A 26,915-nucleotide genomic window follows, 5' to 3' on the forward strand; every position below is an offset into this window, starting at 1 on the left:
CCCTTTTATCCCCCGGGGCACCGGGAGCCCACCACGAGCCCCTCTACCCGCGGGGGCACCAGACACCCATCACCGCAACCCCATCACCACCCCCTCGTCCCTCCCCGCAGGCACCGCCCGCGCCGGTCGGGGCCATCCCCGGGGCCGTGTCTGCGCCCGTGGCCGTGTCCGGGTTCCCCCCACGCCGCCCCGGGGCGGGGACTGCGCCGTGGGCGGGCGGGGCAGGCGGCGCGTCCCGGGGCATCCGATCCATCCCATCCGCTCCGCTCCGCTCCGCTCCGGCGGTCCCTGCGCCGCCCGCAGGGTCGAGCCGAGCGCGGGGCTGCGGCCGCCGCCGAGCGCTCCGCGGAGAAGGCTCCGGAGCCGCGGCCCCCATTATGCTCAGCCATGGCGTGGCTGCCGGGCGGGCTGGCCGAGCTGCGCTGGGGCGCGCTGGTCGCCCTGTTCGTGGCGGCGCTGGCCACGCTGGCCGTGTACCTGGTGCAGTACGCGCTGCTGGCGCTGCGCCGCCGCCGCCCTCCGCCTGTGCCGGCTCCCGCCGCTCCCGCTCCGCGGGACGAGCTGCTGGACGAGGGCGGCTCGGTGCTGGCCTGGGCGCTGTCGCGGGGCAGCTGGAGGCGGCAGTGGCGCCGGGCCTGGGTGGCCGCGCTGCGGGCCGAGGCGGCGGAGCGGGCGGTGAGTGCTGGGGATGCAGGTGAGGGAGGGATGGGAGAGGGGGGGGGATGCCCGGCCGGGATGCTGCGGGCGGCTCCCCGCGCTCGCCGGGATGGGGGTGGGGGGGACGCGGCTCCGGGCTGTCCCCGCTCCTAGGGGCGCCGCGATTTGCTCCGGGGATAAACCCGGAGGGTGTTGCCGGCGTGTTCCTGCCCCTCCGTGTGTCTGTGTATTTACACGTGTGCGTTTGGTGGCTGCTCGGCGGGGGTTTGCAGGAAGGAGCCGGGCAGAGGCACGGGATGGGCGCACGCGTGGGAGCTGGGGAGGATGGGGGAGGAAGGGAAGCCGCGACCCCCGCAGCCCCTGGCAGGGGTTCCCACCGCCGATAACATTGTTCGGGCGTGGGGAGGAGGAAACAATGGAAACTTCCTGGCCTGGGCCTGCGGCCCGTCCTTCGGCAAATAATTCCCAGAGCTGGGCTTCCCCCGTGTTGCCTCAGGCCCTGCTCACTCCGTGTGTGTGTGTGTGTGTAGTGTGACTCCAAAGGCTGGCGTCCCTCAGACCCGCTGGATGGTGGGATGCTCAGGGTTTGGTCGGTTTGCTTTTAGCCTGGGGCAGGGAGGATGCACGAGACGTGGCTGGCATTCCTTCCCATCCCAACCTGCCCTTCCTGCAAAGGGCACAGCGTGGGATCCTGCTCGTTGGTGTGTAGTGGCATGCCCGGGTCTAAGAGGTGAAGAGCTTAGGCGAGGCTGTGGCAACCTGATTTCCTTGTCCTGAGGACTGAACCCTTGTCATGTCAGTGGAAAATGCTGAGGCTAAACTATCTAGGAAGCGGCATGTCCCCAGGTCTCCAAATTTCCTCACATCCCTCTCCCTGGGGGAGACCTCTTAGACCTGGGAGGTTCCGTTCTTCTTGCACGTCAGGGGAGAAGGAAGAGTGGGGCACCATGTGTGAGTGAAAGATAAGGGATATAAATTTAACACTTTCCGAATGCCACCGTGAGTTAGGGCAGTGGGAGGAAAATACTTCGTCCGCCCTTTCAAAATATGCGTGCCGAGAAAAGCACGGGCTGTGCTGAGAAACGAAGGTTTGCCCTGCGGGTTGCGGGAGAGAAGAGCCCAGACAGCTCGGGCACAGGTGCTGGGAACTGAAAGTGAACCGGGCACAAGTGGCAGCTTCCCGTCCCCGAGCAGAGACCGAAGCGGCTCCGACAGGGACGCGCACACCCTTCCCCTGCCCGGGCGAGCAGCTGGAGCGCCGAGTTCCCCGCCTGGCACTGCAGCGTGGCCGTGCTCCCGCTGTCAGCCTCCCAAAACAATGTCAGCGGCGCTCGGCTAATGAAATTCCTGCGTGCGAAAACAAGGCCGGGTGACGAGGGGAGCGGGGAGCAGGTGGGGAATGCAGCGCTGATGCTTCTCAAAGTATGACCTCACTTGCCAAAACGCTGCCTTCCCCTTCGCTGTCTTGTGTGGAGGCTGGGTGGCTGTCAGCGCTGCCTGCCGTCACAGACAGGGAGGACCGGGGAGGAGAAGCCTTCTTTCCTCACCTCTGCAGGATGATTATTTGGGGCTTCTCAGTTTTGGCACAGCCTAGTGCGGCCGTATTATTGGGCCAAAGCAAACAGGCCTTTTCAAACTGCAGCACTGATAAAATCCTTACTCAAGAGGAGCAGTTTCGCTGTTGCTTTGCCCTGCACTGTGCTGTGCACCTTGGTATTCTGCTGCAAGGATGAGTTATGATTAGGCCCACGGTTATGTCCTAAGTATATGTTTCCAAGCTCTACCCTATATTATGTAGTGAGGTGTCGTGCAATTAATACACAGAAGTTTTGACATACATTTGCAATTCCAGGAACTTGACTGGCGGTGCATTTTTTATCACTTGTTTTCAAGCAATGGCTTCGTCACCTAATGATGGATGGTTTTTTTTTTCCTTCTTTCTCAGGATTCTCAGCTGCTCACGTTTGAGGAAGATGACCCACCAGAGCCACTTGAGCTGGCAGTTAAAGAAGTAATTAGTGTTGTAAAGTCAGCTGAAGAGAAGGTAAACTTTGGATTCCTTGTGTTCCAGTGTACTTTGGGGCAGGAAACGTAAACTTTTATTAGCGTCAGTGGGAGCTTTATTTGTCAATACTCCTGTACCCTTGACCCACGTTTGCTGAGGCTGGTAAGAGGCTGCCTCTCTAATAAACCTCTGCATTGATTCACTTCTTTTGCAGGTCATGAGCAGAAGGTGCTCCAGGGCTTATACCAAATGAACAATAAATAAACAGGGTTATGCCAAATTTATGGGTACGCCCTCCATGAGCTCATAGAGCAGAGCCCTCTCCCCCACCTACACAGTCCTTGGGATGGCTCCCCAGCCTGTTGTTGAAGAGTGGGGAGGGGACTCCACAAAGAAAGAAAGAAAGAAAGGGACATTTCTCCTGCGGGATAGGAAAACATCTTTGCCTGCCTCTTGTTGTTTGTGTGGCTGATGACAGGTTTGCTTCATAAGTGGGAGCTGGGTAAGGATCAGTGGAAGAGGTGCAAAGTCCTGGGGGTGAAGTCTTGGCTGGGCTGAATCCTGTGAGGAGCAAGTGATTTCCTTCTTCCTCTCCCATTGCACAAACTGGCAGGTGTTTCAGTGCCTGTGAAATTAAAACAAGGCAGAATGTGGCTCTTTAAAAAGGGCAAAAATGCATTAAAAGGGAAAAAAAAGATTTATGTATGCTTATTATTATTCTGCTTTTTTGTCCTAGTGGCTGTAAGTGCTACTTACATCCGAGCTTGTGCTCAGCTTTAGGCACCTGCATCAAATTAGCCTGCAGCTTTTCTTTTAGTTTTGCTCTGTTATTTTGCTTTGCTTGTCTGATTTAGATGTTAAGCAGCTCTACTATGATTCCTCTGAAAACTATGCATGCTTATCTGCCTGATACACAACTTAGAGGCACACCCTGACTGGTGGCAGCTGGGGGATTGTGAACTTGTAAAGTTGTTTGTGCACTTGTTTTCTCTCTTTTTATTTGGTGGGATGTTTTTGTTGTTTTTTCTTCCCTCCCAGAAATGGGGGTGGAGAGACTGGATTTAGTGGGGCTGTAGAGGTGACACAAGTGTTAACTCTGTGCCACTGGAAGACACCACGATGGGGAATTGTAAGGAGAGGGGGCTGCTAGGTGAAGCCAGCACCGGATCTGCTGCGAGTAGAAGCTGGCAGATAACAGCTCAAGAAACTGTTGTCTTGCAGGGCAACGTTTCTAAAACATTGCTGGAAATTGGGCAGGCCTGCAAATGTGTGTGCATGGGAGAAGGCCAGGAGGGGGTCTGGGCCTTCTGGCTGCCCTTGGGCCGTGAGAGCATCATCATCTCCAGCCTGTGTGCCAGAACCAAAGCACAGTGCTGCAGTCCTGGATTCCCTTGAAGTCTTGTCGTACCCAGGGAACGTTCTGCTTCAGTCCTCAGCTGACCTGGGTGTTGTTACCCTGTAGGTTCTGACAGCCATAGCAGGGAGGTAAGTTAGTGCCCACAGTGCCCTGTGGGCACCTTCCCCTGCTGTGGTGAAGTTTGGGCAGCAGGAAGGAGCAGGGGCTGACTCTGTGGCAGCCTGAATGCAGGGAACTTCTCTATCTCACTACCTGTGGCTTTGGAATCCTCCACCCTCCCTTGTGCAGTCTCTGGTCCTTCTCTCTGACCTTTGGTTGAACCATTTGAGCATGTTAATCGAGCTGTTGCACTGCAGACAGCAATCTGATGTGGTTTCAAAGCAGCTTAAATATAAGCACATTTAAAAATTTATTCAACTAAACCAGGTTTGCTTTCATCCTCTGGGTTGTTCTGAACTGTTCCAAAAAAACCATTTCTATAGCCTTGTGCACAGCTGCTGGAAGAATTTCTCTAAATTATTCTTACTCTTTCAGTTAAGGTTGCAACCTCAGTATTTATTTGAATTTCAGTGTATAATAACCTTAGAGTGGCACTCTGGTACCTACTTTCCCTTCTTCCTTAAATGCATACCTTTCTCTAAACACCTCAGGAGTTCTCTTATATGATAATTGTCTCTTACATATTCCTCAGGTAATATCAGGGTCCAAAGGGTTTTTTTGTGGTGTTTTCTTCCCCTCCCCTTGCTCTTCAAGCTCTCAGTATTTGCATATGAAATTGAAACATCTCTTTGCAGTTTGTCCAAACTGAAGCTTCTGGTACGTGTTTGTAAGTTCTCTACTGGTGTGACTGGCTCTGGATGCAGTTTGTGACCACGTGCTGTGTGTTTATGAGTGTTGTAGCATCCCACAGGGCTCTGCACTTGCCTGAGGCATCAGCTCACACAAGACTCTTTTCCTGCAACCTGTTCGACGTGCTGCTTTACTTGTGATCTGCGCGGCAGGAGCGTGTGGGTGCCCCGGCTCGGCAGCCAGGGTTTGATTTACTGCATGTCGTTCCAAATGCGACTTTGAACCTTGCATCAGAAGGGTTGTGGCCACCCAAGGAAGCAGAGGATTGAGGGTGAGGGATCAAAATAGCAGTAAACATGGGATGTGCAATGCTCTCGTGCAGCTGTGTGTTGATGGAGGCCTCTGTCAGGTGGGTGGTCCCCTGTCCTCTTGCATGCTGGGCCGTGGAGCTCACCAGGTGATGAGCCTGGGAAGTCTTGCTCCAAAAAAAACAGCCAGGCAGACTGTAATTATTATATTACTGCTGCCAGCCCTGTTTATGACCAGGACATGGGCTGGCCCCTGCAGTCCTTAGGTATGTACCCACTGTCCTGGCCTTGAAGAAGCTGAAACTCCATGGTGACGCTGCGTGTGCTGCGCAGTGAAATGCTGCAGACACGGCTGGAATGCTGCTGCCTCTCAGCTTGGCCAAAGCTGTTGTGGTGGGAACAGAGCTGCTCTGTGGCTGAAGCTTACACCACACTGCTCCTCGATAAAGCCTCTGTTTATGTGTCGCCTTCACTCCCAGTTTTGGGCTGGAGCCTAAACATATAGAATGAAGTGGCCTGTTTTCGTTGTGTGGTATTGGCTGTTTTGTTTTGATAAAGTAAACATTAGGAATATTCTTAGCTGTTTCTGCCAGCCTTTCCATCAGTGCTGTCTGTTTCCAGAGGATTTGAACTTCTCAACAGTGACAGCGACAAAAAAGGCAACAAAAAGGAAGATTCTCTTGCTGGGGACTTGGCACAGAGGGTTTGGATGGAGCAGGCAACCACAGAATTCTCCTTTCTTCTTCTGCTTCATGCTTAAATGGAAAGGGGTAAATTTATTTCAGAGTGCCATTCCTTTAATGAGTGATAATAAGTTGCTATATTGTCTTTTACCTCCAGTTTTGCTTGAAAAGCTGTCCCAGAGCTTTGCTGCTTTAATGACTGGGTGGTTGTTTTTTTTTTACAAACCTAGGTGGAATTATGGCCCATGCAGCTTTTATATTTTTTCTTTTTTTTTTTTTTTTTAAGTTTCTGTACTAGTATAACCTTTTATCCTTACTGTGTTTATTCTTCTTCCATGGTTCTTGCTGTCAGTAAATGTATTATGAAGGAATTATATTTCCTTCCAGCTTTTGTTTAGCTTGGCTACATAAGTTGCTCCTTAAGTCTCCTTTCACGATGTTGTCCTGGCTCGTAAGTCTCTCCATTCTCAGCAGCAGCTCCAAGTAAATCCTTGTTCTTGAACTTGGTGACTGAGGTGACACAGGTGAGGTCTCACTGTGCAAGGAGACAGCTTCTTTTAGTCCCTGAAAGTACTTACTTGAGGGGTTTTAGGCTCCAATCTGCCTCTCCTGTGGCTGTTTCACACTGTGACATCTGATTTGTTGCATTCAGGTCTCTCTCCCTGTGGTGTTCTGCCAGTGATAAGATGTCCTCTGTGTGAGTAGTAGTTGTTAATTCTTACACAAACACACACATTACATATTTTGTATTGCATTTCTTTCCTACGTTTCAAGGTTTTTTGGCTTTGCTGTGTGCTGTCCTGGTTTTTCTTTATGTTGCCACTTCCCAGCTTACTTTCCTCAGCGTCACACTTCCTTTCAGGTTTCTCCTGAGGGATTTTGGATGTTAGCTATGCAATAGGTTTGATTTGCAGGCGCCTTTGTAAATTGTTTCCAGCTTTCACCTCCCTGCTCGCTGCCCTCTCCCTTTGAAAAAAAAACCATCCCCATTCCCCTTCATGTGGGAATGACAGACAAAACAACACAATGATCCAAGGTTATTCAGAACTGGGTGTCTTGTCCAAGGAGCTCATCAGGGTGGGGGCTTGTTTGCTTCCCTGGAGGTGACACTGGTTTTGGCACTGTCAGGTAGCCTGTCTTGTCTTCCAGTTGCTACTGCAGATGTGTGTGGGCCTCCTGAAGGCTTGTGCCACATCTCCTGGCTTGGCACAGGGAGCAGGGATGCCTCAGCACCCCCACACAGGTACATTCTGTCTCTGCAACTGAATTGCTCTCCAAGCTACTGTAGCGCAAACTGGCAAACCTCTCCGGGGCTCTGTTGTCTCCTGCTGGCCCTCCTGTCTTCAGCTGTGCTGTCCCCCAGGTGGTTTGTCGAGACTTGCACATCAGCAAGGCTGAAACAGCAGGTCTGTTTCTGTTTTTTATTTATTTCCCCCCTTCTGAAGTGTAAGGACTGCTTCCTGTCCTTGCGCTGTTTGATACTCCCTTAACTTGATAGGTGGATTGAAAATTCTTCCTGTCCCGTTTCCTTGTACTCCTTGCTTGTTTGTTTTACCCCCTCTCCCCTTTTTTTCCCCCCACTTGAATCTCTGTGTGTCGGTCTCAAAGGAGTGGATAAATTCACATGTTTTATCAGTTTCTGCCTTGTTTCTGTGGCTGAGATGGAAACTCTCTCTCCTGCACTCATTCCATCACTCACCCTGCCTTCACCGCGGTATTTACCACCGAGTTGGAAAACTGACTTGAGGTTGTCTCATTGCATTTGCAGGCAGATTCACTTTGATACCAGCTCCTAAAAATCCACACCCACCCGTGCCTGGGTTAGATACTGCATTTGTCTTCTCTCCTTCCTTTGGTCTGTGTCACTTGGTAAGCTGGGTAAGGAGGGGCTGGTGAAGAGGCTGGAGAAACCCCCCCCTCAAGAATTTAAGGCATTGGCTCTGGTAAACAAAGAAGAGCATGTAATTCTTCTTCTGAACAGCTGAGTGTTAGTGACTATCAAAAGGCACAAGTTTCTGACTGGAAAAATTATCTTATGGTAAGGTTTTAAGCAAGCAAACAAACTCTGTGTGGCCGTTGAGAAGATAAGTTTTCTGTGCCAGAAAAGAGCCTTCTGGGAGTAGCACTCCGGGAGAAATTTGGGAAATTGTGAGGATCTTAAATCTGATCCCTGCAGCTGAGATCAAGGCAGCTTTCACTGTGTGGTTGCCTCACGGTGAATACTAATTTTCCTGTGAAAATGTTAAATATTTGTGCTACTTACATACTACTGAGTAACCTCGAGTAACCTGTTCTTTCTGCAAATAAATGCCACGTGCTGTAAAACTGATTTCCTTCCAGAAAACAAACAAAAAAGGCAATTGAGGCCTGTACTGCCTGGGGTTTTACACACACATGTGATGTGGTCAGGGCCTGGGGAAGGTGAAGAACATCTTCCCCATCAGGGCTGTCAGAACTTCCCCCTGAAGTCACAGCCCTCCAGCTCAGGGAGGGAACCTGCTGCTGCCCTTGGAGGGGGAGGGGGAGGAGTAACAAAGAGGGAATGTGTAAGGCACAGATTGTCGGGGTGCCAATGGCAAAACTGAAACCTCAAGGTGAGAGGACGCCACGTGTGAGGAGCAGAGGCAGCACGGTGCTTCTTGAGATGAAGCACCTTCTGCTGCTACTTCAGGAAGGAATAAAAACTGAGATTTTTGCAGCTCTGTCCAGAGGGACTGCAAAGGGAAAATGCTGAGATACAGAGGGGGAGGGCAAAGCAAGGGGAAGGGTTTTAATAGCTGTGAGTACACAAGTTTGGATACTCGAGTGTCTAAAGAAAAATAGTCTTGCTCCAAATGTAGTGCTTTTTCAGTCTCCTTTGTTCCTGCACTTATCTGGAAGAGAATTGTTTTCAGGATAATGGCACTAACAATTTTAGGTATGTGTAAGCAAGTTGTGTCACGGCACCTGCAGGTCCTTGGGAGACAAAGCTCAGTTGGGTTGAGGAGTTTTGCCTCCACAGCTCATCTCCAGCATGGGCCAGTGTGGCCAGGGATGGAGAGGGGAGGCTGGGGGGTGGTGAGGAGGCAGCAGGAATAACCCTGGCATGGGGGTGATAACATGCCAGGAGTCAGCTGGGTGTGGGAAGGGATGGCAGAGGACTGAGGAGGAGCAGGGACACAGCCTTGCAGGCAAAGGTACCTGAGGAAGGGCTGGGAACCCCTTCCATGGGAGATGCCCAAAGCTCATGGAGAGACCTTGGCTGGTGATGGGGTGTTTGTGCCAGGGGAGGTGCTGGAGGGGGAAAATACCTTGGTCTTGGTTTCTTTGTGCTTCTGTTTTACTTCCTTAGAAGATCTGTCTTGCCCAGATGTAGGACCACAAAAGAGAGCTGGGGGGTGACCCCTCTGGGAGTCCAGAATTAGCTGGTCCCAGCTGCTGTGCAGGGCTTAATTTTTAAAAAAGCAGTTTCTTATAAAATATGAAAGATTTTCTAGACTCTAAAACATGAAGTGCTGATGACTGGGGATGTCCCTGGTAAGTGGGGTGTGAGAGAGAGATGAGGAACATAAATCAGGTTGAAGGGCAACTCTCTTCCCATTCAGGTTCCTCTGTTTTCTTGTGGATGTCTGTCCTTCCTCTTTCTCTCCCCTGTCGACCAGAAAGGGATGCTTTGCCTGATCCTTCCTTCTCCAGCTCTTCATCTGTGCAGAGAAAATGAATTTGAGGGAGCAGGTTGGATTGGGGTATGGGGGGGAGAAAGAACATAGCACAGAAAGCTTCCAAATTTGTGTGACTGCCCTGGGGAAATTGGCCTTTATGTTTCTGCTCTGGTCTATCAAAATCATCTGCACTTCTAAAGGAATGTCACTTAACGAGGGAAACAGCAGTTGTGGTCTCTCTAATCAACTTCTCACCACTTGTGGCAGGATCTTAAATAGAAACAGAGTCACTTTCTCTTCAAATTCTAGCCCAGAATTCTGCTGCTCTCAGTGTTCTGACCCTTTAATCCATCCTGATCCCAGAACAAAGGGATTCACCTGATATAAAGATATATTATTTTCCATTTACAAACGTGGAACCCACTCCTTTTTCTGATTGGATTAAAAAAATAACACTTCTGTATCTGAAGACCACATTATTTTACTAAAAGTGAGGGCAGAAGGGGAGTAGGACTTAACAGATGTCTTGGCAGAAAATAAATTAATCCAGAAGACTAGAAGTACAAACCCTACTGGTTTGGGCTTCGAAGCTAAAGGTAAAAAACATTTTTAAAAAATAATTTAGCATCTCTTGACAAAGTGTAGAAAGAAGAATGAAAGTTCCGCCGCCTGCACTGTCTGTTTCCATGCTTTACTTGGAATTAAACATTATTAAGAAACAAGTGGCACATAAAATCTCTGGCCACACTTTTTTTTTTTTTTTAAAGCATTATTCAACCACATACCTGGCAATCTGTGCTCCTAGACATCCAGAAATTCCAGATGACTGGCTCTGCATCACATGTGCAGCAAGTCCAACTTGTTTTGAATGCACTGCACTTCCTGTGGATGTGTGGATGAAATGTGCATGGATGATAAACCACTGCATTTAGGACAGGCAGGTGTCAGCAGCTTTTGCATCAGGCCTGTCCTTTTTGCTCATCTTCCCTCTAAAAAGAGGGAAGAACCTGTTCATTTTTGAAGTCTTCCAAGAGCCAGTCATGTCAGTCCACTATGAATGGAGTGATTCTGTGTTTCAACTGAACTACAAGTGAAATAAGCAGTTGAGCTCTTTTTTCTTGTTAGCTATTAAAAATACCTTAAAATCCTTTATGTTTTACCATAATAGTGGGTGTTCATGTTGATTGTGTGGGATTAATGCCAGAAATCACTTCTGAAGGCATTTAGACTTTGGGAAAGGGGAGAGGTGGGGGAAACTGATTTGTCCACATCTAAACTGTAATTTGCAGAAGACAAACACGAAAAGGCAAATCTTGTTGCTTGTGGGTGGGGTTGGGATTTTTATTTGTCATCTTTGCCTGCCCCCACCCCCTGCTCCTTTGTGATTAAGTCTCTACCTTAATGGATGTTCTCTGAAACCCTTGATAATGCTCTGGCCATCCTTAAAAGGTCCCCTGGGGACCCCAGGGAGATGAAATACATTTAAGGAGAGGCTGATAAGGATCTTCCAGAAGGAACACGATTCACTTTAAAGCCTTCAGCTCCAATTCCAGTGCCCACAGGTGGAGCAGCGAGTGCACAAACACAGTTTAATAGCGTCGTGCAGAGTTTCCGTCAGACGAATCTCGCGGCGAGTTAATTTGTCTGCGCATTGCATTGACCTGATTACCTTTGCCTGAGTCAGTCTGAGGAGGGCTCAGCTGTCCTTTCCAGTGGAGCTGAGGGGACAGTAACCACAGGGGAGGGACAGTGACAAGCAGATGTCTCCAGCCAGCAGGTCTGGCTGCAAAGTGAATGTGTCTCTGTGGTGTAATGAATGTTTTCCGACTTCTGTCCTCGGGGGCTTTTTCTGTGCACGCTCCAGGAATTTCACCTGGCAGCTCCAGCGCCCCAGTCAGTTTGCAGCAGGAGAGGGAGGGAAAACTATTCGGTGTTTGTAAACTCAGTGTGACAACAAGTTAAATTACTGCTCATAAAAGTGAGGGAGTGGACTCAACAAAGCCTGTCGCAGTCAAGCGGCATGCAGAGTCTTCCCAGATGCTTAGTTTTGTCACCAAATATCAGGACCTTTCTTGGTTTGGCCAAAGGCTTGAATAAACTGAAGGCTCCTGTTCCTTCCCATCCCCCTGGGAACTGGAATTACTCAGGCAAAACCCTCTTCTGTAGCAGCAGGGATATGCGAAAGTTTCACATGTGTAGGATACCACTAAACTAAAAGATTGGTAAAAGCAGCTGTCCTGTGTCAGACTACTTAGTTCTGAGCAGAAAAGGAAGAAGAACAAACATCTTTGTCTCCCCTTGTGCAAAATTGCCTCTTTGAGCTTTTAATATCTAGATATATGAAACTGAAAGGAGTCAGGTGAGGAGTTGCTTTTGAATCAGGTAACAATAATACAAAAGAAATTTTGAGAAACACCATAATTTGAAGGCCTTAAATTTCGTGTGCAGAACTGAACACGTGAACTACATTTTTTTAGAAGAAGGTACAGAAGGAGGTAGGAACATTCATGAAACTGCTTAGGAATTTCCCACCTGTGGAATTTAGCATAATTCTTATAATTTAAAGCCCTTCCTTAGTTCCTTTCTTACTTTCACCAGACCTTCTGAAGACTAACTTGTTTCTCTCTTCCTTTGTTTCCCCTCACCCTTTTTACTTCCTTAGGTGGTTTCTTGCAATGTTGTGGGAGATTCTGTAAGATTTGTTGTCGCTGTCTCTGACCCTTCGCCCGCAGCTGCTGAACCCCGGTCCTACAGTGTGAAACTGTCTCCACTTCACTTGCAGGTAAGGGGTTCCTCTCTCTTCTCTCTATTTTGTTACATTTCATCCCGCAGCTATTTGCAAACTGCATATTCACTTTGTGTTAGCTCTGGTAAAACACTTAGTAACGTCACATTTTCCCTCCGGGGCAAGTGGTGAATTCATAAATTATGCCGCCTCTTCAGGAGACTGTGGGTAAATAACACTTTGGGTCGAGTAGTTGGATGTATAGAACAATTCCCTTTTTTGACTGGCATGCACTCTCAAAGATTAAGCACCTTCTGCCTTCTTGGATGGTTGCTTTGAAGTTACTTATAACATTCTTCCTTTGTCAAGCCTTAGTATGGGGCTTGGCCCACAGTTTCTCTACAGAACACCAGAACACTCTACAATAACTGCTTTCTTATCCACAGCTCCAGCTCTCTGTGAAAGACAAAGGAGAAGATGTCAAAGTTGAGTGGTTCCTCATTAACACCAATGAAATCAACTTTGAAATCCAGCCAGCAGTGCAGGAGGTCAGTCAGTAAGTTTAATTTGCTGTAAGGGTGGAGAAGATGGGTCTCCATCCCTTCGGTCCAAAACGCAGTGTAAAGCCTCTGCCACAGCTCAGTCACCAAACCCCTCCATCTCTGAAATCTGGGAGCACCTGTAGAGATTACTGAGCCATTAGAGATAAATCAAGTCTGTGTTTGATGGACAAATAACTTGGCAAACATTTTTCGTCCAAATTCAAAAGTGTGAAAAACGTCTGTTCCTAAATACCTTCTCTCAGAGCACTTCTGAAATAATTAAAAAACAATTGTAATGGTATCCCCATCAAAGCAATTGCAAAGTTGCTCCTTCCTTAGTTTAAACCAGTTTTGAAATCTGGCAACAATAGTTCAGAAATAGCTGTGAAAAAATACAGTTGTTTAAGGAAATGATGGACAATCTAAAAATATTTTGATGCTTTGGGAATTGCACCTTATCTTTGTATGTAAACAACTCATTCGTTGGGGATTGTTTTATTGAAAGAGTTTCTTCATGACAGATTCTCCTCTTGCCTTTGACCCTTCACAGTTATATTTTCCTGGCATAAATGTGGTGATTTAAGCCTTTCTTACAACAAGAGGGTGAAGACTTGCCTGTGAAGTTGCTTTTCAGACTTTGAAGGCCTTGATAAAAAATAAGCTTATTGTGGAGCTGCTTCTAAAGACCTGTACTGAATGCCCTAATTTATTACCACAGCTCTTGTACACAAATATGTGAAGCTCATAACTAAAGACAGATGAGTCTTTTGAAGTGTGCTTTAATGTAGATTTTACTGTGAACACGTAGCAGTGTAAATGACCTTCATGTGCTGGGGTGACATGCTGGTTATCCACATATTGAACAGTCATTAAATTATTCCTGACAAATACAGATGACTCTACAGTCACTGGACTTCACAGCCAGCTTTCTGAGAGGTGCCCAAGTCCAGTGTTGCAGAGTTGCAGCTTGTTATGCTTTGCTCACGTTTTTAGAATGAGCCTGTTAAGTTCTTAATAGTTAAGGGATTTATTTTCCCTTTGAAGTTTCTATTAGCACTTAGGGAAGAGGGGAGGCAATAAACAAAGATCTAAAACCTGTGAGCAACCTACACCTCAGAAATTGCTTCAGCTCCTAAACTCCAGCGTCAGCTTTTGTGTCCTGTTTGTTTTCCCCTCTTTTGGAAGCAAGGCTGTGTGTACAAATAAATACCTGTAATTACTTGTGATTATCTACACGGTGGTTTTGTCATCACACAAGCCGGGCATAACAACCCATTTTCTGCTGATAATGGCTGGGTGAACCTGAGTGGTGGTTGGCAACCCAGCTGACTCGTAGGGCTTCGATTTGCGTGGGATGACTTCATGTGCTGGTGTGCCCCAAGCTGGCTGTGGTGACTGGCTGTAAACCCCACCAGCCCATGTCAAACCCAGAGTGGAAACCTGTTGGCTTCATCATTTTGGGTTGGCAGTTAAGCCATTATGGGTTGCCCTGTCGAGGGTGTCCTGGTGGAGCATTTACTTTCTGAAGAAGGATGGCTAAAAATGAGGTTGGGCTGACAGGAGGCTCTTTAATTGATCTCTTTTCCAAGTAACTATGGAAACAACAGAAAATACCTATGAGTAGAAGTCCAGTGTTTGTTGTTTTTTCTTTTAAATAACAAATGTCAGAGAAGGTTGATGGCAAAGCAAGTGGCAACTGGGATTTTAGAATTTAATTTGTTCATCAAGCAGTGTTAAGGTAAAGGCAGGGGAGGGAAATTACCTCCAAAACAGTGAAGACTAACCACAATTTATCTGCTTATCTAAGTAACTTAAGTAACGAAATTGCTTTAAACAGCCTAATTTACTTAAATCTTTTTTAAAGTAGGCAAGTATTGTCTGCAAGTTGCAGAGGTGCCTCTTTCCTTGGTGGTTGTTTGAGGGAGCACAGTGTGAGCACAGCAGAGTTTCTGTGGGACTGGCCAATGCTGTTGTGTGTTTTGAACCTCCCATCAAAGGCCAGTTGGGCAAGAGGGCAGTAAAACAGGAATTCTGTACACGGCATTCCTGGGATTTTTGTGAAACACCCTAAATGTTTCTGTAACACTTGGGTAATTGGGGAAGGGCTGTTACTCCAAATCTGTTTGGCCTCTTGTGTAACCTCACAACAGTAAAGTCTCCCAGTGTGGTATCAGATGGGAAAAGATGGATGGGTCCTCTGTTTTTAGGTCAGATGTTTGTCTCCTACTTCAGTCTTTCCTTCAGAGAAGAAACCTCACTGAGATTTTTCCTGTGCTGCCTTCAGAGCTGTTGGGTGTCAGACTGTCCCTTCTGGGAAAGCTTAATTTAAAAATCTGCTGCCTGTAGGTAACTGAGCAGAAGAAAATTCCTGAGGAGCATGCTATGGGAAGCAGGCACTCTCCAGGAACACAGAAAGGGCAGGGGCAGGTCACTGTCTTTATACACCTTAGAATTATTCATGTGAAGCTACATGTGTGAGCAAAATCTGTGGTCTGTTCTGATCCCTCAGAGATTGTGGTGCTGAGCACAGACAGCCATGAGATTTTTGAGTGGGCAAACTCACTACCTGTCCTTGCAGTGCACCTTTCAGCAAGGTTGAAGACTTACAGGAGATGGTGTAATATTTTTTTTTGTCAGTGCAGCACAGGATTAGTCTCTCCTCAGCTGCTGCAGGCTGGCATAACTCCCATTAAATCTGTGGAACGGTGCCGATCTGCTTATCTGATGACCTGATCTGCTCCCTCAGTGGAGTGCAGAGCAGCACAAAATCTTTAAAACACCCATCCTAAGATAAAAGCTGTTAGTGAAACTTCTGTTTTGTGGCTAGTAGTCTTCCTAACTCTCAGAACAGCATGTGACCTTTTTAACTGTTTAATTCTAGTTTTCCTTTAATGCATAATATGGAAATTTAAGTAGTTCTTTGCATGATCTCCTGTTAAATTCTGTTGCTGCCAACAGAAACCGTGTCCCCCTCTGACAAAGTTAATGTTTGATAGCTTCGGTGGTTTAGATACACCAAATTTAATTCTGCCTTAGCTTCTTCTGAGTTTTGAGAAGCCTGATGGTTTGTTTCCTCCTAGGGACAGACAGCAGGGACATGTGCAATACCTGAAACGCTCAGAGATGTCTTGAAGAACCTCTTTAGCTCAGCTTCTCCATCTGTGGTGTTGAGTGTGAGGCCTGCAGATACAAAGGAGGTTCAGGTAAGCCTCACTCCCACCAAAATCCCTTGAGAAGTGTCCCTCTGCTCAGTGTTTTTATTGCATGTTCATGACTCACAAATGAGTGAGTTTAACACCGTTTGGGTGATCAGAAACAACCGGCGGGGATTCTTTGAAACGAGGGCATTACACCCCGTCTCGTCTCTGCGCCCCGACATCAGCGTGACACGGGTCTGTGGCGTCTTCACGTGCACAGCCCCTCTTGTTCTGCTTGCCCTTTTGCAGAATGTACAGAACACAAGCCTTCCCCCTCAGGGCACCAGTCCTCCCAAACCTCCAAGGGCTCACGAGCTCAAGCTGCTGGTGAAGAACATCGCGGTAAACCCGGCCCATCACCGTGCTGCAGGTAACGCGGCCCGCGGGGTGCTGCTTGTGTTCAGGCAGGGTTGGGTTGGTTGTGGGTTTTTTGTTTTGTTTTGGTTTTTTTTATCCTTTTGGGTGAAATAATTTGGAACTTCTGGGTTACAACCTTCTCTCAAAAGAAATTGCTTTGCTCCGAGAAACAGACTTCGTGGAATCGTAGAACGGTTTGGGTTGAAAAGGACTTTAAAGATCATCCAGTTCTAATCCCCTGCCATGGGCAGGGACACCTCCCACTGGGCCAAACCCCACCCAACCTGGCCTGGAACACTTCCAGGAGCAGGGCATCCACAGCTTCCCTGTGCCAGTTCTGGCTTAGTCCTGCTTGTGCACGTTATGGTTTGTGCTGTTGGCAGTGACATTGGTTTGATTCAGTGGTATCTTATTTTTACAGCTGCTTTTCTTTACTTCTGAGCAACTTGCTGGTTTATCTGAAACTCTCCTCCTCTGTGTAAACTCCTCAAAGGTGATCTTTTGTTGTCAGGATTTCTCCCCCTAAGGAAGTACCTCTGGGGGTAGGAGTGGCAGTGCCTCTTGCAGGTGGAGACTGAAGCCAGAAAGGAGGTCACTGCCTAGTTGAAGTCACTGTGTTGGTTTTGGAAGGAAGCACCAAGCCTGCCTTACAAGTGTTCAGACTTCTCCAAGTGCAGTCAGGCCTCTGTTGCTGATTGAGGCACGAGCAGGAACATTTCAGATTTTGTCAGCAGAAATACAAATTTGAGGCTCTGTTATTCACAGTCACTAAACAGTTCTGTAACAGTCTTTTTAATGGAAGCTTGTGGCTGCTAAATTAAGCAGGGCACAAGTTTTGGATAAATACATCCTACTTGCTGTACTCCTTTTTTCAGTTAGGTGTAATGGCTTTCTGCCCTAGACTCTTGCATAATGCTGCTTTGCTCATCCTGGTTGGAAGCGATTCCCCTAAAAATTTCTGCAGGCTGTTTTTTTTCTTTTAAAAAGAAATTATTTTTGAAGCAATTCTGGAACTCTGTGCTGTGAAATGTCCTCTATAAATAAAACTGTGCTGGAAACTGCAACCTGGTCTTATGGCAAGTGTCCCTGCCAGTGGCAGGGGGGTTGGAACAAGATGATCTTTAAGATCCCTTCCAACCCAAACTGTTCTATGATCCTATGATTTGTTATTACTGTGCAATTTTGTAGTGCAAATTAAGCTTTCCAAAAGAGCAGATCATTTTGACTGCATTTAAAAGTCATGAGATGAGATACCTTTATGTGCCTGCAGTTCATAGAACAGAAGATTGACCTTATGAGAAACCTCTCTGCACCTTCCCTGAAAATGAGAGGAAGAGTGGACAATTACTGTGCTCTATTCTGGGAACACAGATGCTGGGAGGCAAAATCCCCATTTGCTATTGTCAAAGGAGATGGAGGGAATTTTGCTGGTTCCCTAGCAACTCTGGGAGTGCAAACATTTGGAACCTAGTATGAGAAACAAAACTTCACAGCGTGGTTTAACTGGCACACTTGAAATCCAGTGGAAATACTGCACAGCTGGAAAGGTGCTGTCTGCTGGACATAGCTTGCTGCCTTTTAATTATTGTACCCTTCCCTTTTCCTGGCCTTATCTTGCCATAATTAATTATCCTGTTGGAACTCTGAGACCCCCATAAGAGTGTGCAGTATTTCAGGCCAACCTGCATGGAGGGTTGAAGGGGGGCAGTTTTTCTGTCTTGACCATTTATCATCCACGATAATTATCATAAACCATGGATGATTTGTCATAAACCATGAATGCTAACATGGTTTATAGGAGCTTGTGGCTCTCCTGTTGATGTGTTAGTTCAACTGGTGGATAACCAGTAGCAGAGCTGCTCTCTGCTTATGGGCTGTGCCCATTTTTATCTCCTTGGTTTGTGTATGATAAACAAAGATTACCCTACATTTTGGACTGCATAGTCCGCAGGGAATCATCCAGGTCAAAAGTGATTTCTGCCGTTAAGGAAGAAGTTGTTGGTTGTTCACAGCAGGGTGTGCAGGGCAGAAATGCTGCAGTCCCCTGTTGGGTACGGTCAGTCAGGGGCTGGGGTTGTAGTTTCAGGCAGGTGTTTCTGCCCTGGGCTGCTGAGCACAGGACAGGCTGCAGGGACATATGGCTGGGCAAGCAGAAACCACCCCAGGTTCATTAACTCAGGCTCAGCTCACTGGGAAAGCAGCTCAACTACTTACTCCAGGGTCAGCCTGGATCCCAAATAAGCTGTGTGTACACGGTGCTTTGTCTCCTCTAATAACCTTGCCAGGCCCAAGCTGCCTCTGTGCCTGAGATAGGGATGATCCGCATCCCTGAGTCATCAGCAGAGGATAACTGAGAGCTGATGATAGTAAATATAAACCAGTAAATATCCTGGAGAACTTGGAGGCAGCATCTTTTGTTTGCTTTGCACACACTCAGTACTGAGCATTTTTTTGTCACTTTACTTGATATTTTGGAACTCTGGGTCTGAAATTTTTTTCCCGAGGCTGTGAAAGCCTTACAAAATAAATTGTTTTAAGAGGAACACATTTTGCAAACTGTTTTCTCCTTGGAGCAGCAACATAACTACTCTAATATACCAATTTGCCACACTATCAAATTCCAAGATCAAGGCAGAGATAAGTCTGCAGCAATACTTTAAAATGCCACGAACTTGTTAAAAACCACAGTCCACAGAGCCATTGTGAATTAGCACTGCTGTCATCAGTCACTTGCCAGCAGAAAAAGCTTGTTTCCTTGTCCAAATAAACCGCTGTGACTGTGGTCAGTAGGGACTTTGAAAACTTCTGGGTTTCTTAAAGCAGCAGGAAGCAACTTTGCTCCCTCCCTGCCTCACACCCACACCGCCACCTCCTCACTGTGCTGTCTCCCCATCCTTTTTGACCTCTCTGTGCCTTCCCTTTCTTGCTGTTTGCCAGAATTTAAATTGGGTTGTCGTGTTTCACGCTGTGTGGAGCGGTGCACAAGACACTGGTGATGCAATGTTGACCTTTGCCATTAATGTTGTCGCTGTTTAGATACAAACCAAGGGAGGGAATTTACTCTGTGGGAGGGTGAGAAGGTGTTTGCAACGGTCTGTTCTGAAGTGCAGGATGCAGTGAAAGGGGTTCTTTGCTTACTTTTGGGCAAGTGTCCTCTTGCTGATGGAGTATTAATGAGTGGGTATTGTTTTTCTTGCCCTCGCAGGCAGCACAGACCTTGTGTGTATAGCTCAGCTGAATGACCCTATGCAGAAGTTTTCCAGCTCTGTAGCCAAAAATGCTGCACATCCCTTTTGGAAGGAAGAGTTTATCTTGTAAGTAACTTACCTACTGAGAATACTTTTGCACTAGAGCATCTTTTTTTACTTGAACTCTATGAGGGAAGAGTGGCATTTTGAAATGGATCCAGTTGGGTGGCCTCAGAGAAATCTGGAGCTGGTGGGGACTTCAGGATATCTAATTACTCTCTGCATGGACATGAGATCAAGTAGGTCTCTAGATCATCCGTGGTAGATATCAGATTCTAGTAAATGACAGCAGTAACAGGCATAATAAATCACACTGTGCTTTCATACAGTGCCAAAACAAAGTGTTAGCAAGGTTTTGAAGTCACTTTACCATGAAAACTGCATTTGAGGGAGTGTAATGTCTCTCCATTCCCTCCCCTGAGTGGGCAGAGCAAACGTGCAGAAACAATTGACCATCTCAAAGAATGGTGGCCGTGACTGAAAAAGGAGCGTAAAACTTAACTGGCTTTTTTTATTCCCGTAGAACAGAAATGGGACTTTTGGGCAGCCTACGCGGTGTTCTGTGATTCACACAGCTGCTGTAAACAAGGTCAAAAGGGAGCAGTTCTAAAGCTATTTTCACTTTCAAACAGCAGAGCAAAAATACCTGGTTGCTTCTGTATGTGTGAGTTTAGGAAGGGGGAATCACTGATGGCAGGGTAGGTCAGAGGATGTTCCTTTAGCGGCTTTAAGCACATGCACAGCCAGGCAGGAGCAGCTTTCCAAGGGAATTGTGTGCAGGTGCTGCCATGCAACATACTGCAGGCACTGCTTTCTCATATTTTCTACCACATTATTAAGGTGAGAGGCCCTTCACGTGCAGTGGAGTCTTCTCTGGTTCTTTCTGTTTCTTCCCTCTTCCATCTCAGTTCCACTCCTCTTTACATATATATAAAAAATACATATTTTTTTATATGAGAGTAACGCTGCATGGTTCTGTGTGACATTTTTCTTCACTGTCCAGTCACAGCCTGGCATCCACTGGATCTGTTCCTTCTCCTGCAAAGCAGAGATGTAGTTACAAGGAACTGAACCGGTGCCTGCCTGTGCTCTCTTCCTCGAGGAGTGATGTGCTTCCCCTCACCTTTGATCAGTCATCACAGGTTGTACAGGGCTTGGAGAACATGTGCAGGGGATGAAGATGATCAGAAGTCTAACTACAGTTAGCAAAGAAACACTGATATTGTAGAAAAACACTGGAAGGCCTCCGCCTTTCATGTGGCCTGATGCACCTGGTTCCTGCTGTTCAGTGGAAAACCAGCCAGGAAGCTTTATCCCTTCAAGCAACAATTTGTAAGGCCTGATTTTAGTTATGAGCAGCTTTTGAGGAAAGCCACAGATCAGACAGCCTTCTTCTGTGGCACTGTGCTGTGTTGCCACTGAGACCTAAGGATTTAACATGATGTGATTTCTCCTCCATGGTGAGAAGGGGAGAATTGCCCTTCTGTAGCAGCTTTCTGTCCTGGAGTATCACAGAGTGCCTCAGCCATCAGTGGGTCTGTGAATCACTTCAGCCATCTGTTGGTGGAACAGCACCCGTGCTCGATGCTGCAGGGCAGGCAGGTTCCCAGCAGTTTTGGACAGGAAACTTGTAAGAATAATACCCTTTCCAACTGAAAGTGCAGGCAGAGGGCAGGCAGGATGTGATTAACTTGACTGGAATTTGGCCTTGACACCAGGGATAATGCTGGGGTTTCCACACTGCTTTTCAGAAGTGGATGAGGTAAGCCTGGGGGACTTTTACAGATGAGTGATTAGGATTTTGGCAGGATTTTTTCTGAACTTCATTCAAGTTCATGGGCACACACCTCTGCCCTTTTCTTTCTTCACAGCCAAAAATATCCACCACTCTTGAGGGCCAGTGTATTGAACACCATGTCAGGCTCTGCTTTAGCTTTGTGGCAAAAGCACCAATAGTACCACCAAAGTGCTTCTTTCAAGTTTTGGAGGTGCAGGAGAGGGTGGTAGTGGCAGGGAAGAGCTTAAAATGTGCTGCATAGATGGTGTCCCACAGCATCTAATGGAGGTCGGATGTTTGCAACCAAAAAAGACATAGCAAAATAAAATTCATATATGCTCTTGGGGTTTTTGGCAGAACACCCGCTGAGAAGGTTATAAAACAAAGTTTTACTGGAGGGTTCCTCAGTAGGTACCCAGTTTCCTTCATTGTCTCAGTTAGAGGAAAGGTTTTGTATTTGTTATGTGGTCCATCTTGTGAAGTATCACATATGCCTATAATTCTGTGAATAGTTCACACTAGTTCTGTCACACAGAAATCAATTTTTGCAACGTCCTTGAGTATTTTGGAAAAGTGATACTGACTCTTCTCACTTAAAACTATAGTTACTTCTATTTTCTTGCATCTATCCTGTTTTTGCAGGACACTTTCCTGCTTTGACAAGGGGACACCACAGCTTTGAATGTGTTTTTGAAAGAAGCTGTTCCAGCATCTTGACTTACAAATTTGATCCTTCAGGGGGAAAGAAAAAAGCTTCTTAGTGCTGTGGTGTAATTGTCAGACCAGGGACCAACATCAGCCTGGAGGGCAGTGTTTGTTAGCTGCTGGGGAGAAGAAGAGCCTCTGAAATTTCAGGAAGTTGGACCTGTGCCACAGTGGTGGAGGGGAACCATGGCTTTCTGACTGTGATCCCTTTAGGGACGCTTACCTGTGTGCCCAGCAGCCTGGCAGTGCCACCTCCCTCGTCAGCAAGGTGCACTGCTTGGCTTGGAGAGGGCTGAGAAAAGGTGGGGAACAGGGAAAAAAACTAAGTAGGGAGGAAAATCTGCTTTTCTGCAAAGACCTAACGTGGTTTTGTTTACTTCACAGTGAACTAAGTGCCAAATCAAAAGCATTGCAACTGCAAATAGTAGAAGATGGAAAGACGGATAGTAAGTATTAAGACTGAATTGCTTGGCATGATCAGCTTGTGAGCTTTGCTGGCTGTTGACAAGTCCTCTTTTAGTTCTGGGTGGCCAAACAAGAAACTCTAAGATCCATCAGTAATCGTGGATGGAAGAGGGAATGCACTGATCAGGTCCCTCTGTCCTGCTCTGGGTTAAGGTTACAGAGAATCTTTGAGTTTCTTTCTAAATTTTCAACACACTGAGTCTTCCCTGTACTGATATCCTGTATTTTTCAGCCTTCTAAACTTCTAACAGAATCAACTGTGAGCCTTTTCGGTTTCAAGTTAAGCTTTTGAGGCCTTTCTGTGGCTGAAGGGGAATCTTGAGTGTTAATCCTAAATCCTTCCTTTTCAAGCCCCAGAGGCTGCCTAACATTATCAGGTATAAATCACACTCATTCTGATTATATTGGATTAAATGTAAAATGGGGCTGAAGCCTTTTTGCTACTTGATTCTGTTGTTGCAGAATTATTTTTAATAATCTATTTTAATAATCTAGATATACAGACTATATATCTTGCATAAGATCTGCAATTATTGGAGGGATTGGCAAGTTAAATGTAGGCACAAGCTTGAAAAAGTCTCTCTGATATGGATGCAATTTTTTATTTTTAACAAAAGTGTGGAATCTATATAGAGTCAACAATTGTATATTGTTTCTTGCACAAAGTTTAGTCTTGCCTGTACCTAAGAGTGGGTCTTGCAAACACCACCAGTGATGTTCCACATCCTACTGAGGGTGTGACTATCAGCCTGTTTTCCTGAAGAAAAAGGTCCCAGTGGATTGCACTGACATTTGTCTTCCTGCCCTTCTCCCCCCCACAAACCAGCTTAGCTGTTGTTCTTCCCAAAATTTAAATAGAGGACTCAAAGTAGAATCACATTAATGGGCAGGGATCTGAGTAATGTGAATATAATGTAGTTCTCTACTTGTCTTTGAATTTCACAGAAAAACTAGGATTTCATCTCTGAAATCATGCAACACTTTTACTAATAGTTTGCTCCAATCTAGTGGAGCTGGAAAAAGTCAGGAGAGGAACGAGAGAACTGCTGATCTGGCACTGAAGTTCAAATTGAGAAAGACAATGATGCACCAGTTTACCAGGAATCCAGAGTGTTCTCTGAAATGAAAGACGCAGGTAGCTGGTCATGGGGATGGTTCAAGGACCTAATAGGAATATTTCTAGTTGTTTTCTTATTCCCTAAACATTCTGCATGTACAGGGAAGAATAATGGCCAGAAATAGCAGTAAATATTAGTAAATAGTAGTATTTCATGTCTCCATTCTCTCCTGTTGCTCAGTGTTAGGCCAGGCTGAGGAATAGTCATAAAAGGGGAAGAAAACTGTGAAAAGTGCCAGGTTTCTGCCCTGTGGTGTAGAACCAGTTTCTGCAATCAACTGCCTGTGCAATTCCTCCCCTTTTCCCATCTTCTCCCCCTTAGGCACACTGACAGCTTAGGTGTGCACTGATTTTGTTGATTTTATTTGTTCCAGGTCCTTTATCCGGGAAGGTGACTGTACCTCTGGACTTGTTCAGGAAACAACCCTCTGGCCAGCAAAGCTTTGCCCTGAGCAGTGAGGCCAGTGAGGGCAGTTCAGAGCTGGGGCCTGGGCTGGGATCCATCAGTGCAGAGGTACTGCTGGGTTTGGATGGGTTTGGGGTGGATCTTTTGCCTCTGGAAGTACTTAGAAGTGGTTATCTTGTGCTTGTGGCTGAGTCAGAGTTAGCACACTCTGATTTTACAGTGTTTGTGTCTTACCAAAAGAATGAGCTCTTGAGCACCAGCAAAAACATTAAAGAAGCACTAGGCAGAAATACTGTCCTTCTTGCTTGGCTGTGCTTCTAAGGTGACACTTTTTTCTTGGTCTCCTTAGTTCTCTTTTATAGAACCCAGTGAACTGAAGACAAGGCAGGTCTCTTCCCCAGTGCTGGCCACCAAGATAGAAAAGGATCGCACTGTGATGCCCTGTGGGACTGTGGTCACTACTGTCACTGCTGTGAGAACCAAACCTCGCCTGGAAGGGAGGGCATCTCCCCTGAGCACAGGTGAGGGGGTCCAGTTCTTCCTGTGCTCACCCACAGGGTTATCCACGGGCACTGGGAGAAGTGTTGTGGGGTGGGGTGTAAGGAGAGAGTTCTCTGATGTGTTGGAGTGGGGTTGCTGTTTGTGTCCTCTGGAATCAGGTTTTTAGTTTTCACAGAACCTTGTTCTTACAAGAGGAACAGTTAATGCTTCTTTTAGTGCACACTGTAAAGCTTCACAGTAGTGTGATAATGCAGAAGACCTGGATTTTGGAGGATGGTTTCTCACATGGCAAATGTATCAGACTCTCAGGGTGTTTGCTGAGGACAGACCATCCTGTGCCTTCTAACCTTGACTGTATTATCATCTCTAATGGAGGTTGGTGTGTGACAAAGTCCTTTTCAGCATGTCTTTTAGGAGCAGATTTTCCAATTCTTCTTGGGATAGATATGAAAGTAAAACCTGTGAACAGTCTTGATATGAAGTCTCACAAAGATGAGCATCACGTTGTTAAAGCAGATCTTTTACTTAAGTGGGTGTTGTCTAGCATATTGCAGTAGAAGCTTTAAAAACAATAAATTCCTACACTTCACAGGTCTTTTTGGGGTCAGGTTACCACAGAACATGTGCTGAGAATTTGTATTAAACAGCTCTCTCAAACGCTTTGTGTTTTGAACAGACTCAACAGGTATAATAAATTCTTATTAATGTCGTAAAAAATGTCTCAAATGGTTCAAATAACCAAAAAAACTTGGTCCTCAGATTCTCCTGTGAAAACTCCAGTTAAAGTAAAGGTGACTGAAAAGGATTTCTCCGTTGAAGCTCTCCATTCTCATGGTGCTCCAGTCAGCAAAACTTTGTCATCTTCAGACACAGGTAATTGAAATATTCAAAGCTGCTAATGAGGACATGTCTCTCTCTGCTGCACATGGGGATTAATGTGATCCTGTTAAAATAACAGCCAACCCATATGGCTGCTGCCTGTCAACAGCACTGAGATGTTTATGTTACAAAGCACTGTGGTTAAGGGACAGGGCAGTCTTGCAGTAAAAGTCTGTTTTTAATTGGCAATTTAAATTACTGGGTTTGAACAAATAACAATGAGCTGTGGTTTGGAGAGGGGAGGTGACTGCAGAAAAGCCAGGCTGTGTTTTCTCTTACTTTTTAGTGAAAAGATTCCTCCTTTCATAAAGGCACGGGGGATGCTGCACAAAAGCAAAGCCCTGTGACAAGAACCTCTAAGGCCATTTTGAAGTCCCCTCTGAAGAGAAGACAGAGGTTGGACTGACGTAAGGAAGACTGAATTCTCTTCCTAGCCCTGCTCCTGGGCTTTTTGGGGGGCTAATGTAAATACCCAACCTTGCTGTGTCTGTTTGTCCACCTTCCTAAGTCACCTGGCATGCAGGTGCCTGCACAGTGGCATTGATAATAACTTTAACTATAAATTCACTTTGAATTGTATTAAACCTGATTTTGACTCTGGGTTGTTGTACCTTCGAAAGCTGCAGCTCTGAATCTTCAGCGTCTTTTTCAGTCCTGTGTGTGGTCACCACTGAGCCTTTCAGTGGCTCTGTGGGCAACAGGAGCGAAAGGTGTGACCCAGTCTGGCTGCCAGCGGCACATAACGTGGAGTTGAGATTGCTTTGTGAGGATTTGAGTGGAGATTGGGCAATCTGGAGGTGATCTAGACTGCTCCTGGCGGAGTCAGAAGGTTTGCTGAGAGTCAGATATGTGGCCAACAAATAATGGGGAAGAGAATGAAGCACTGGCCATGAATAGCTGTGACAGCACTTGAATCTTTTCCCATTCTAGGCCAACAAGTGCTGTGATACCATGAAGCAGCATGGTATTACTGCATCGATTTGGGAAATGTTGAGGTAGTGCAAGACCTCTGAGTTGACTCCCTTAAGTGTTTATGATATTAAAGATACAAAACACTTACAGGAAAACTCATCTGAAGGCAGCTTAGACCCTGTTGGTACAGACAGTGTTTTTAATGGGAGTGCAGGGGAATTTCTGTGAAATGTTTATACAGTACAGCAGGAAGAATTACTCATTAGAAAGGAAAGGTTAAGCCAAATGAAAGAAATACAAAGAAGCTCTTGGTATGGTGGTAACTTGGGTAACAGTTATTATAAACACTGTGGCAAAACTGCAACGAGCACTCTGGAAAAGGTGCTGTGTCTGTGCCATAGTTCTAAGTGATGACAGCAGTGAGAATTAACAAGTGCCTGGATGGTCTCAGCTCTTCCTGGGGGCTTTGCAGAGGCTGGGGAGATGGAATAGTAGAAGTTTATGATGAATGTGCAGACATGCACATCCCTTGGGCACTCTTAAATTCCAGGCCTCATTTTTTTATTGCATTAATGTCACAGTAACAAAAGACACTGCTCAATTTAATTAACACTGGTGCTATTTGTTTTGGTTTTGGTTTTGTT

At 46.4% G+C, this 26,915-nt stretch overlaps 1 protein-coding gene across 2 annotated transcripts in view; it reads left to right on the forward strand.

Moving 5' to 3' along the window:
* Positions 1-248: 248 nt before the first annotated feature.
* C2CD2 (C2 calcium dependent domain containing 2) overlaps positions 249-26,915 on the forward strand; it is a 39,149-nt gene continuing 12,482 nt past the window's right edge. The window contains exons 1-11 of one of the 2 annotated variants that reach the window (XM_050332816.1): positions 249-675; positions 2,603-2,701; positions 12,103-12,222; positions 12,612-12,713; positions 15,788-15,910; positions 16,154-16,274; positions 19,467-19,575; positions 22,376-22,437; positions 23,948-24,087; positions 24,329-24,500; positions 25,240-25,353. In XM_050332816.1, the coding sequence (XP_050188773.1) occupies positions 388-675; positions 2,603-2,701; positions 12,103-12,222; positions 12,612-12,713; positions 15,788-15,910; positions 16,154-16,274; positions 19,467-19,575; positions 22,376-22,437; positions 23,948-24,087; positions 24,329-24,500; positions 25,240-25,353 (1,450 nt within the window). In that variant the 5' untranslated portion in view covers positions 249-387. The remainder of the gene's footprint in view (positions 676-2,602; positions 2,702-12,102; positions 12,223-12,611; positions 12,714-15,787; positions 15,911-16,153; positions 16,275-19,466; positions 19,576-22,375; positions 22,438-23,947; positions 24,088-24,328; positions 24,501-25,239; positions 25,354-26,915) is intronic. The other variant, XM_050332815.1, reaches the window with a different exon arrangement.

The sequence above is a fragment of the Myiozetetes cayanensis genome, unplaced genomic scaffold (assembly GCF_022539395.1).
Source record: "Myiozetetes cayanensis isolate MyiCay16 unplaced genomic scaffold, myiCay2020 scf5-8, whole genome shotgun sequence".
NCBI classification, from domain to species: domain Eukaryota; kingdom Metazoa; phylum Chordata; class Aves; order Passeriformes; family Tyrannidae; genus Myiozetetes; species Myiozetetes cayanensis.